This window comes from Giraffa tippelskirchi, chromosome 3, assembly GCF_054371585.1.
Source record: "Giraffa tippelskirchi isolate mGirTip1 chromosome 3, T2T-mGirTip1v1.2.pri, whole genome shotgun sequence".
NCBI classification, from domain to species: Eukaryota; Metazoa; Chordata; class Mammalia; order Artiodactyla; family Giraffidae; genus Giraffa; species Giraffa tippelskirchi.
The window spans coordinates 105856282-105869421 of NC_137277.1; the positions used below are offsets into that span (position 1 = coordinate 105856282).

At 41.1% G+C, this 13140-nt stretch overlaps 1 protein-coding gene across 50 annotated transcripts in view; it reads left to right on the plus strand.

Moving 5' to 3' along the window:
• Positions 1 to 13140, plus strand: part of NEB (nebulin) — a 245000-nt gene that overhangs the window by 62737 nt on the left and 169123 nt on the right. For all 50 annotated transcript variants that reach the window (XM_081578089.1, XM_081578080.1, XM_081578102.1 and 47 more), the window contains exons 44-46: positions 7991 to 8089; positions 8878 to 8982; positions 9070 to 9177. In XM_081578089.1, coding sequence (XP_081434215.1) covers positions 7991 to 8089; positions 8878 to 8982; positions 9070 to 9177 — 312 coding nt within the window. The remainder of the gene's footprint in view (positions 1 to 7990; positions 8090 to 8877; positions 8983 to 9069; positions 9178 to 13140) is intronic.

The window sequence follows — 13140 nt, forward strand, 5'->3', positions numbered from 1 at the left end:
GCTGTGATTTATGTCGGAGAGTGTTTTGCCTATGTTTTCCTCTAGGAGTTTTATTGTTTCTGGTCTTACGTTTAGATCTTTAATCCATTTTGAGTTTATTTTTGTGTACGGTGTTAGGAAGTGTTCTAGTTTCATTCTTTTACAAGTGGTTGACCAGTTTTCCCAGCACCACTTGTTAAAGAGGTTGTCTTTTCTCCATTGTATATTCTTGCCTCCTTTGTCGAAGATAAGGTGTCCATATGTGCGTGGGTTTATCTCTGGGCTTTCTATTTTGTTCCATTGATCTATATTTCTATCTTTGTGCCAGTACCATACTGTCTTGATGACTGTGGCTTTGTAGTAGAGTCTGAAGTCAGGCAGGTTGATTCCTCCAGTTCCATTCTTCTTCCTCAAGATTGCTTTGGCTATTCGAGGTTTCTTATATTTCCATACAAATTGTGAGATGATTTGTTCTAGTTCTGTGAAAAATACCATTGGTAGCTTGATAGGGATTGCATTGAATCTGTAGATTGCTTTGGGTAGAATACTCATTTTCACTATATTAATTCTTCCAATCCATGAACACGGTATATTTCTCCATCTGTTTGTGTCCTCTTTGATTTCTTTCATCAGTGTTTTATAGTTTTCTATATATAAGTCTTTTGTTTCTTTAGGTAGATATATTCCTAAGTATTTTATTCTTTTTGATGCAATGGTGAATGGTATTGTTTCCTTAATTTCTCTTTCTGTTTTCTCATTATTGGAGTATAGGAATGCAAGGGATTTCTGTGTGTTAATTTTATATCCTGCAACTTTACTATATTCATTGATCAACTCTAGTAATTTTCTAGTAGAGTCTTTAGGGTTTTCTATGTAGAGGATCATGTCATCTGCAAACAGTGAGAGTTTTACTTCTTCTTTTCCTATCTGTATTCCTTTTATTTCTTTTTCAGCTCTGATTGCTGTGGCCAAAACTTCCAAAACTATGTTGAATAGTAGTGGTGAAAGTGGGCATCCTTGCCTTGTTCCTGACTTTAGGGGAAATGCTTTCAATTTTTCACCATTGAGGATAATGTTTGCTGTGGGTTTGTCATATATAGCTTTTATTATGTTGAGATATGTTCCTTCTATTCCTGCTTTCTGGAGGGTTTTAATCATAAATGGATGCTGAATTTTGTCAAAGGCTTTTTCTGCATCTATTGAGATAACCATATGGTTTTTTTCTTTCAATTTGTTAATGTGGTGTATTACATTGATTGATTTGCGGATGTTAAAAAAACCTTGCATTCCTGGGATAAAGCCCACTTGGTCATGATGTATGATCTTTTTAATATGATGTTGGATTCTGTTTGCTAGAATTTTATTAAGGATTTTTGCATCTATGTTCATCAGTGATATTGGCCTGTAGTTTTCCTTTTTTGTGACATCTTTGTCTAGTTTTGGAATTAGGGTGATGGTGGCCTCATAGAATGAGTTTGGAAGTTTACCATCTTCTGCAATTTTCTGGAAGAGTTTGAGCAGGATAGGTGTTAGCTCTTCTCTAAATTTTTGGTAGAATTCCGCTGTGAAGCCGTCTGGTCCTGGGCTTTTGTTTGCTGGAAGATTTCTGATTACACTTTCGATTTCCGTGCTTGTGATGGGTCTGTTAAGATCTTCTATTTCTTCCTGGTTCAGTTTTGGAAAGTTATACTTTTCTAAGAATTTGTCCATTTCTTCCAAGTTGTCCATTTTATTGGCATATAGCTGTTGGTAGTAGTCTCTTATGATCCTTTGTATTTCTGTGGAATCTGTTGTGATCTCTCCATTTTCATTTCTAATTTTGTTGATCTGATTCTTCTCCCTTTGTTTCTTGATGAGTCTGGCTAATGGCTTATCAATTTTGTTTATCTTCTCGAAAAACCAGCTTTTAGTTTTGTTGATTTTTGCTATGGTCTCTTTTGTTTCTTTTGCATTTATTTCTGCCCTAATTTTTAAGATTTCTTTCCTTCTACTGACCCTGGGGTTTTTCATTTCTTCCTTCTCTAGTTGCTTTAGGTGTAGAGTTAGTTGATTTATTTGATTTTTTTCTTGTTTCTTGAGGTACGCCTGTATTGCTATGAACCTTCCCCTTAGTATTGCTTTTACAGTGTCCCATAGGTTTTGGGTTGTTGTGTTTTCATTTTCATTCGTTTCTATGCATAATTTTATTTCTTTTTTGATTTCTTCTGTGATTTGTTGGTTATTCAGAAGCGTGTTGTTTAGCCTCCCTATGTTGGAACTTTTAATAGTTTTTTTCCTGTAATTGAGGTCTAATCTTACTGCATTGTGGTCAGAGAAGATGGCTGGGATGATTTCAATTTTTTTGAATTTACCAAGGCTAGATTTATGGCCCAGGATGTGATCTATCCTGGAGAAAGTTCCATGTGCACTTGAGAAAAAGGTAAAATTGATTGTTTTGGGGTGGAAACTCCTGTAAATATCAATTAAATCTAATTTGTCTATTGTATCATTTAAAGTTTGTGTTTCCTTGTTAATTTTCTGTTTAGTTGATCTATCCATATGCGTGAGTGGAGTATTAAAGTCTCCCACTATTATTGTGTTATTGTTAATTTCCCCTTTCATACTTGTTAGTATTTGCCTTATATATTGTGGTGCTCCTATGTTGGGTGCATATATATTTATGATTGTTACGTCTTCTTCTTGAATTGATCCTTTGATCTTTATGTAGTGTCCTTCTTTGTCCCTTTTCACATCCTTTATTTTAAAGTCTATTTTACCTGAAATGAGTATTGCGACTCCTGCTTTCTTTTGGTCTCCGTTTGCATGGAATATGTTTTTCCATCCTTTCACTTTCAGCCTGTGTGTGTCCCTAGTTTTGAGGTGGGTCTCTTGTAGACAGCATATATAGGGGTCTTGTTTTTGTATCCATTCAGCAACCCTTTGCCTTTTGGTTGGGGCATTCAACCCATTTACATTTAAGGTAATTATTGATAAGTATGATCCCGTTGCCATTTACTTTGTTGTTTTGAGTTCGTGTTGAAACATCCTTTCTGTGTTTCCTGTTTAGAGAAGATCCTTTAGCATTTGCTGGAGAGCTGGTTTGGTGGTGCTGAATTCCCTCAGCTCTTGCTTGTCTGTAAAGCTTTTGAATTCTCCTTCATATCTGAATGAGATCCTTGCTGGGTACAGTAATCTGGGTTGTAGATTATTCTCTTTCATTACTTTAAGTATGTCCTGCCATTCCCTTCTAGCCTGAAGGGTTTCTATTGAAAGATCAGCTGTTATCCTTATGGGGATCCCCTTGTGTGTTATTTGTTGTTTTTCCCTTGCTGCTTTTAATATTTGTTCTTTGTGTTTGATCTTTGTTAATTTGATTAATATGTGTCTTGGGGTGTTTCGCCTTGGGTTTAACCTGTTTGGAACTCTCTGGGTTTCTTGGACTTCTGTGACTATTTCTTTCCTCAATTTAGGGAAATTCTCAACTATTATCTCCTCGAGTATTTTTTCATGGCCTTTCCTTTTATCTTCTTCTTCTGGGACTCCTATGATTCGAATGTTGGGGCGTTTCATATTGTCCCAGAGGTCCCGGAGGTTTTCCTCATTTCTTTTGATTCTTTTTTCTTTTTTCCTCTCTGCTTCGTTTATTTCCATCATTCTATCTTCTACCTCACTTATCCTATCTTCTGCCTCCGTTATTCTACTGTTGGTTCCCTCCAGAGTGTCTTTTATCTCCTTTATTTCATTATTCATTCTATATTGATTCCTTTTTATTTCTTCTAAGTCCTTGATAAACATTTCTTGCATCTTCTCAATCTTTGTCTCCAGGCTATTTATCTGTAACTCCATTTTGCTTTCAAGATTTTGGATCATTTTTATTATCCTTATTCTAAATTCTTTTTCAGATAGATTCCCTATCTCCTCCTCTTTTGTTTGGCTTTGTGGGCATTTCTCATTTTCCTTTACTTGCTGAGTATTTCTCTGCCTTTTCATCTTGTTTAGATTGCTGTGTTAGGCGTGGCCCTTCTGTATTCTGGTAGTATGAAGTTCCTCTTTGTTGTGGAGGTTCCTCACTGCGGTTGGGGTTGGACAGGTGGCTTGTCAAGGTTTCCTGGTTGGGGGAGCTTGTGTCGGTGTTCTGGTGGGTGGAGCTGGATTTCTGCTCTCTTGAGTGTAATGGAGTGACCAGTATTAATTTTTGAGATGTCTATGGATTTGGTGTGCCTCTGGGCAGCCTGTATATTGATGCTCAGGTCTATGTTCCTGCGTTGCTGGAGAATTTGCGTGGTATGTCTTGCTCTGGAACTTATTATCTCTTGGGTGGAGCTTGGTTTCAGTGAATTTATGGAGGCTATTGGATGGTCTCTTATTAATTAATGTTTCCCCTGGCTTTCAGTCTTATTCTTGCAGTAGCCTCAAGACTTCTCCTTCCATACAGCCTCAATAATAAAACTTTTAGGTTAATGGTGAAAAGATTCTCCACAGTGAGGGATACCCAGAAAGGTTCACTGAGTTACATGGAGAGATGAGGTGGGGGGGGGTGGGTTGAAGTGACCAGGAGGGGAAGAGGGGAATTCAAATGTGGAGAGAGCAATCTAGCCAGTAAGCACTTCCCTCTGTGCTTTCCACAGTTTGGAACCCTCAGAGTGATTCACAGAGATACATAGAGAGGGGGGAGGAAGGTAACAGAGGTGAGCATGAGTAGAAAGGGAGGAATTAAGAGGGGAGAGAGAGATCTGGGCAGTATCCTGTTCCTGAAGTGTTCTCCGGTACCCAGAACACCCTCAGAGATTCACAGAATTGGGTTGAGAAGAGAAGGAGGAGGGTGGGAGATAGAGGTTCCCTGGGGGAGAAGAAAGAGCATCAATAGGGGGAGAGAGTGATCAGGCCAGTGATCACACTCCTGAGTAAAAATGGGTCCTAAAGATTGGGTTCTTAAATGTACAAAGTTGATATCAAATATGTAAAACACAGATTAAAAATCTAGAGTAGAGGTTAGACTCTTATAAAACTTACAATCTAAAAAAAAAAAAAAAAAAAAAAAGAAAAAAGGGAACAGTGTAAAAAGAAAAAAAAACAGTAAAACAGTAAAAAAAGAAACAGTAAAAAAATGTAGAACAGGAAAAAAACATTAAAAAAAAAAACACAAAAGGTATAAGATATATGTATGTAGTTTGCTTCAAAAATAGGGTTTTTTTTTTTTTTGCAAGTTAATAGTGGGTTATGAAAATGAAAGTTAAAGGTGTAATAGAGGACTTGAAGAAAAAGGAAAGAAGAGAAAAAAAAATTGTTTTAATTAAAAAAAAAAATTAAAAAAAAATTAAAAAAAATAATAATAGTAAAAAATATATATATCCCGGACTTTCTCTGGAGCTGTTGTGAGCAGTGTGGGATCTGGTCAGTTTTAGATAGATCCTTATTCCTGCTTATACTTTTCAAGATCTGTAGGTCCTTTTTAATGCAGTCGGTATTAGCTACAGGGATCTTAATCTGTTGGCCTGTCCCTTCCAAAGCACTTCCCTCTGTTTATTTGGCTTCTGTTTGGAGATCTCTTCAGTATCTAATTTCCGCCCTGCAACAAAGCGGTGGAGGTGATCTCTTTAGGTTCGCTTGTTCAATCGTGCTGTGGGGAGGAAGGAACACTGCAATTCTGGCGTGTGTGTGGTAAGCTCGCAGTGTCTCGGCCGCACTGGGTTCGCCCCCGCTCACGGCGTGTGTGCTTTCCCCGTCTACCCTGCTCAGGCTTCAGGTTACTCGGCCGGGGAGCGGGCCCTGAGCTGCGTGCACTTCCCAGGACTAAGCCGCTCAGGTTCAGGCTCCCGGTTACTCCACAAAGGCGCAGACTCGATTTTGCCCGCGGCTTGTGCCGTTCCCGGTCGGAGCTGCCCAGGCGGCCAGGAGTTTGGCGAGGGCGCTGTCCCCTGTTGGGGCGGTGCGGCTTATCACCTCCCTGGTCCCCGCCTCGGTTTACGGGCGCGCCCGGCTCCGGTGTGCTTTGTGTCGGTTCTGGGGAGCTGGTCTCTGGCTGCGACCCTCCCGGCTGCTGTCGACCCTCCGGGATCTCAGGCAGTCTTTGCTTAAAAACTGGGAGCCTGTTTGCAGTTTGGTAGGGGGTGCCCTCTCTGGAGCCGAGTTTGCCCCTTTCCGGCTCTGGCGGGCCCCGCCTGCCCGCTGTGTCCGGCGGGGGATGGCGCAGTCCGCAGCCGGCTAGCTCTCCTCTGGTATCGCTCAGTCCTTTGTTCTGTGAGCGGGCCGGCAGTGCCTTAGAGTTGGGCTTTTCGCGGGATAGTTCTCTCTCTCTCTCTCGCTGTCCCACAGTTTAGGTTACTATCTCACGTTAGCTCCCTCAGATTGCCCTCGGGGCACTCGGGCCCGGTCCTTACCCTAGGCAATGCCGCCCGCTCCTCTCCGTTCAGCCCCCACTTGCTGGTGGCGGATGATGCGAGCGTCTGGGGTTCTTTGCTGGGAGTTGCTTTAGGCACGTAATCTGTCGATTTTATTTATTTTTTCCTCCCAGTTACGTTGCCCTCCGAGATAAAAAATCCTCCCCCACACCCGCCGGTGAGAGGGTTTCCTGGTGCTTGGAAATTCCTCCTCTTTTACGACTCCCTCCCCGGGACGGGTCTCCGTCCCTAACTCTTTTGTCTCTCTTTTTATCTTTTATAATTTCTCCTACCTCTTTTGAAGATAATGCGCAGTTTTTGTGAAAGCCTGACGTCCTCAGCCAGCCTTCAGAAGTAGTTTTGTGAAGTTTGGTCAGCGTTCAGATGTTCTTTCGATAAATTTGTGGAGGAGAGAGTGGTCTCCCCGTCCTATTCCTCCGCCATCTTCTCTATATTCTCTGATATGTTTCTTTTTATTAGTAGTATTCCTTTGTATGGCTATATCACATTTTGGTTGTCCAACTGGGCATACGGATTTTTTCCCCCCAAAATATGGTGATAGTGAATTATGCATATAGTGACAATTATAGAAATACTTTTCTTTGAAGTATTATTGTTCCCTGTGCTATATTCTTGATGACTTTGAAGTAGTGTATATATTGTTATTCAGTCTAAAAAGAAACAGTGGTGATCCTGGGGTTCTTAAAGCAGTCCCTTCTCTGACAACAGCTGAACATTATCACTGCTATCAGGTGAATCCGTCATCCAGGAAGTTAGACCACACAAAGCAGGATCAGAGGTGCTAAGTGAGGGTTGTCTTCCACACCCAAGTTTTTGTTCTTGTTGTTTTGTACTACTGTTTGTTTGTTTTGGGTAGAAACTCCTTTATCTACTCAAGAGAGTTCATTCAGAAAGGGCTCTTCTGGATTGGTGGTTTTCAGAAGTCTGAAGTTGAAAGAGCAGATGCTTCTATATACACAAGAGAAGGACTATAATATGCACAAAGGAAGAGAACTAGGAAAAGAATATAGGAATGAGGGTAGCTAGATGTTGATAGCTACCAATTGAAACACCTTCCCACTGTCCCCTCTCCTGTGTCTCCTCAGCCCTTTGGTGATAACTTATGGATTAACCACATCAAGGCTTGCAAAGTGAAAGTCCTCCCTTCTTTGTTCATAATCCAGAGCTGTTGCCCTAGTTCCTCAACTGGAAAACTTCAGTTGCTGATGGAGTGACAGGGAAAATGGCACCCCTGAGAGCTTCTAAGTGTCATGTAAAACTACTCCACTTGTCCTTGACTCTTTTCTGTTAATCCTTTAGAAAGCGCTGTGAGGTTTCAGGATTCTACTGAGCTGACAGTGCCTTCTTTCATATCATAAGCAAGAAATTAAGAGAGTGAAGTCGGTTCCTGAAAGTTGTATTAGTCTGTACTGTCCCCAAACAATTGAAAATTAAAACGATCTCTTTAAATGCTGGCTTTTGTATTGTATTCATTCCCCTGCACCCACCCAAGACAACAAAGAATCTAATATTTTTACATTTTAAAAATCAGAAAAAATTCTTGTCCCTCCAAAATGAATTTATAAGATTTTAATACATATTAGCCTTTGGTGAAAGTAATATCCTTTTTCTCTTTTTAATTCATCAAACAGAAAAAATATCGCCAACATCCAGATACTCTCAAGTTTACTTCAATTGAAGATGCTCCAATTATAGTACAATCTAAGATTAACCAGGCCCAGAGGAGTGATGTAAGTGCTAATTCTCTCTGTATTTAAATGTTAACTAATACAAATATTTGTGTATTCTAAATGTAATGATCACCTGTACTTATCACATAATCTAAAGAGACTCAAGTATGTGAGCAACAGTATAATCCCTCAGCTTTTCACTAGTAAAATCACACCCTATTTATATCTTTAGAAGATAATGTATTTTGTGCTGACAGTTGTTTTTTTTTAGCACAATTATACATTGCTTTCCAAGGACAAGGTAAGAGGGACTTCTTTGATAACCAGAAACACAAACCTGTGTCTAGGAAAGATGAGGAAAGTGAATGTAGATACTACATCATATGAAGGAGTTACTATTTTAAGTCAGAGCTAAGGCAAAAAGAATGCTTAGTAAAACTACCCCTAAGTTCCTTTAGTCACTCACCGCCCAAAAAGTATAATACAGGTAGTTGGTGAATCCTACCCTATTACCTTTTCCTATGCTCAAAAAAGTGTCTGAAGGTTAACTTTTTCATTGGGTCACCTCCCTGGGCTCCTAGGTAGGTACCCGACATCAATCTGGAGGTTCTTAGCTCATACCAAGGGACTTTTGCCAAGGCTAAACTGGCACTAAGTTCAGACCCTGTGCAATGGCATAGGAGACCTTAAATGCCTACAGGTATTTTCAAGTGAATATGGGGATAGCTCTGATTGTGTGTTTCATAAAAAACTCCTCTATGCAGTGTGATCTGCTCAGAAATTTTCCTGTGCCATGAAACACTTTCCTGTACTTTATTCGTTTGTTTATGCTTTTTATTCCCTTTCAGGTTGCCTACAAAGCCAAAGGAGAGGAAGTTATTCACAAGTACACTCTGCCAGCAGACCTGCCCCAGTTCATTCAGGCTAAAGTCAATGCCTACAATATCAGTGAGGTGTGCACGTGGGTTCAGCTGCTCACGGAGGGTTAAGCCTTTTCTGCATGTGGTCTGAGTTATCTTCAAATGACATTTTTCTTACAGAATATCTACAAAGCAGACTTGAAAGATTTGAGCAAGAAGGGATATGACCTGAGAATTGATGCGATGCCCATCAAAGTTGCCAAAGCAGCCAGGCAGGCAGCAAGTGACGTAAGTCCAGCTGGTGGTCTCCTGTGTGTAACCAGAAAATGTGGGCTGGTGGGCTTGTTACCCAAGTCACCACATCTGCTGTCCCTGACTTGGAGCAAGCCAGGCTGAAACTATTAGGGAAGGAAAGTTCTCCAAACAGATCTGAATTTTCTTAGGGGTAAAGATGTGTTTAGCCTTGACTGATCTGTTCTAATCAAGCCCCCTAATTTTAAATTCTCTTCTATAATTCTCCACAAATTCATGTCATTCCTCTGATAGATATAAAGGAGTTACTTGCTGTTTACATCATCATAACCTCCTGATGGTAAACTTTTATCTCAAAACTTGCTTAATTTCTATGAATTCTCTCTTTCCCGTATCTCTCTTTTTACTCCTTTGCTTCTAAAGACTGATGAATGGACTTCCAGTGTTGGAGCCCCTAATAGTCAGTCATTAGGTTTCATTAAAGTTAAGACTTGTTTTTCTTTTCCTATCTTACTTCAATTCAGACGGGAATTGAAGTCACTTCCTCTGTGAGATTTAAATATAATGGCCTCAAGGCCTTTCCTGCTGTCCTGCCGGAAGTGGGATGCCCTCCCCACCATTGCTTCTTTGCCTGAGGCTTTATCTTTTCTGACCACCTCAGGCTCCTGATTTGCACAGGATGGTTTTGCTCTGGCTCAGCTGGGCTCTTCTTCCCTGAACTTATTCTTTCTCCTCTGCATGATCCAGAGATGGAGCACAGCTGCTGTTTCTTAGTATCCTTCCAATCCCAAGTACAACTTGATTGATTGTTTGATATGAAGTTAACACTGCCCCAGTGTAAATACACTAAGATTGAATAATGGAAGTCTGTGTCCTAAAAGCCCTGCTCCAGGATTTCTCACTGACCCCTTTCTCTGTGGTGTTCCCTTCTAGCCACCGCATCCCAACATTCACACAAACCTTCCCTCATGTCTCTGCTTCTCAGTTTCCTGGGCTTCTTCCCAGATCTCCTCAAGAAGCTCAATTCTCCCCACTTTATTATTCAGAGCCAATTAGTGTTGCACACTACTTGTTCTGGGTCTCCTTTTGAATATCCAAAGACTCATTAAAATTGTACTCAGTTCAGTTCAGTCGCTCAGTCGTGTCCGACTCTTTGCAACCCCATGAACTGCAGCACGCCAGGCCTCTCTATCCATCACCAGCTCCCGGAGTCTACCCAACCTATGTCCATCGAGTCGGTGATGCCATCCAACCATCTCATCCTCTGTCGTCCCCTTCTCCTCCCGCCCCCAATCCTACCCAGCATTAGGGTCTTTTCCAATGAGTCAACCCTTCGCATGAGGTGGCCAAAGTATTGGAGTTTCAGCTTCAACATCAGACCTTCCAATGAACACCCAGGATTGATCTCTTTTAGGATGGATTGATTGGATCTCCTTGCAGTCCAAGGGACTCTCAAGAGTCTTCTCCAACACCACAGTTCAAAAGCATCAATTCTGCGGCGCTCAGCTTTCTTCACCGTCCAACTCTCACATCCATACATGACCACTGGAAAAACCATAGCCTTGACTAGACGGACTTTTGTTGGCAAAGTAATGTCTCTGCTTTTAAATATGCTATCTAGGTTGGCCATAACCTTCCTTCCAAGGAGTAAGCGTCTTTTAATTTCATGGCTGCAATCACCATCAGCAGTGGTTCTGGAGCCCAAAAAAGTAAAGTCTGACACTGTCTCCACTGTTTCCCCATCTGTTTCCCATGGAGTGATGGGACCAGATGCCATGATCTTAGTTTTCTGAATGTTGAACTTTAAGCCAACTTTTTCACTCTCCTCCTTCACCTTCATCAAGAGGCTCTTTAGTTCTTCTTCACTTTCTGCCATAAGGGTGGTGTCATCTGCATATCTGAGGTTATTGATATTTCTCCCAGCAATCTTGATTCCAGCTTGTGTTTCTTCCAGCCCAGCGTTTCTCATGATGTACTCTGCATATAAGTTAAATAAGCAGGGTGACAATATACACCCTTGACGTACTCCTTTTCCTATTTGGAACCAGTCTGTTATTCCATGTCCAGTTCTAACTGTTGCTTCCTGACCTGCATACAGGTTTCTCAAGAGACAGGTCAGATGGTCTGGTATTCCCATCTCTTTCAGAATTTTCCACAGTTTATTGTGATCCACACAGTCAAAGGCTTTGGTATGGTCAATAAAGCAGAAATAGATGTTTTTCTGGAACTCTCTTGCTTTTTCGATGATTCAGAGGATATTGGCAATTTGATCTCTGGTTCCTCTGCCTTTTCTAAAACCAGCTTGAACATCTGGAAGTTCACGGTTCACGTATTGCTGAAGCCTGGCTTGGAGAATTTTGAGCATTACTTTACTAGCATGTGAGATGAGTGCAATTGTGCAGTAGTTTGAGCATTCTTTGGCATCGCCTTTCTTTGGGATTGGAACGAAAACTGACATTTTCCAGTCCTGTGGCCACTGCTGAGTTTTCCAGATTTGCTGGCATATTGAGTGCAGCACTTTCACAGCATCATCTTTCAGGATTTGCAATAGCTCAACTGGAATTCCATCACCTCCACTAGCTTTGTTCGTAGTGATGCTTTCTAAGGCCCACTTGACTTCACATTCCAGGATGTCTGGCTCTAGGTGAGTGATCACACCATCATGATTATCTGGGTTGTGAAGATCTTTTTTGTACAGTTCTTCTGTGTATTCTTGCCACCTCTTCTTAATATCTTCGGCTTCTGTTAGGTCCATACCATTTCTGTCCTTTATCGAGCCTATCTTTGCATGAAATGTTCCTTTGGTATCTTTAATTTTCTTGAAGAGGTCTCTAGTCTTTCCCAATCTGTTGTTTTCCTCTATTTCTGTGCATTGATCACTGAGGAAGGCTTTCTTATCTCTCCTTGCTATTCTTTGGAACTCTGCATTGAGATGGGAATATCTTTCCTTTTCTCCTTTGCTTTTCGCTTCTCTTCTCTTCCCAGCTATCTGTAAGGCCTCCTCAGACAGCCATTTTGCTTTTTTGCATTTCTTTTACATGGGGATTTTCTTGATCCCTGTCTCCTGTACAATGTTACGAACCTCTGTCCATAGTTCATCAGGCAATCTGTCTATCAGGTCTAGTCCGTTAAATCTATTTGTCACTTTCACTGTATACTCATAAGGGATTTGATCTAGGTCATACCTGAATGGTCTAGTGGTTTTCCCTACATTTTTCAATTTAAGTCTGAATTTGGCAATAAGCAGTTCATGATCTGAGCCACAGTCTGCTCCTGGTCTTGTTTTTGCTAACTGTATAGAGCTTCTCCATCTTTGGCTGCAAAGAATATAATCAGTCTGATTTCAGTGTTGACCATCTGGTGATGTCCACGTGCAGAGTCTTCTCTTGTGTTGTTGGAATAGGGTGTTTGCTATGACCAGTGCGTTCTCGTGGCTAAACTCTATTAGCCTTTGCCCTGCTTCATTCTGTACTCCAAGGCCAAACTTGCCTGTTACGCCAGGCGTTTCTTGACTTCCTACTTTTGCATTCCAGTCCCCTATAATGAAAAGGACATCTTTTTTGGATGTTAGTTCTAAAAGGTCTTGTAGGTCTTCATAGAACCGTTCAAGTTCAGCTTCTTCAGTGTTACTGGTCGGGGCATAGACTTGGATTACTGTGATATTGAATGGTTTGCCTTGGAAACGAACAGAGATCATTCTGTCGTTTTTGAGATTGCATCCAAGTACTGCATTTCGGACTCTTTTGTTGACCATGATGGCTACTCCATTTCTTCTAAGGGATTCTTGCCCACAGTAGTAGATATAATGGTCATCTGAGTTAAATTCACCCATTCCAGTCCATCTTAGTTCGCTGATTCCTCAGATGTCGACGTTCACTCTTGCCATCTCCTGTTTGACCACTTTCAGTTTGCCTTGATTCATGGACCTAAATTCCAGGTTCCTATGCAATATTGCTCTTTACAGCATCGGACTTTGCGTCTATCACCAGTCACATCCAC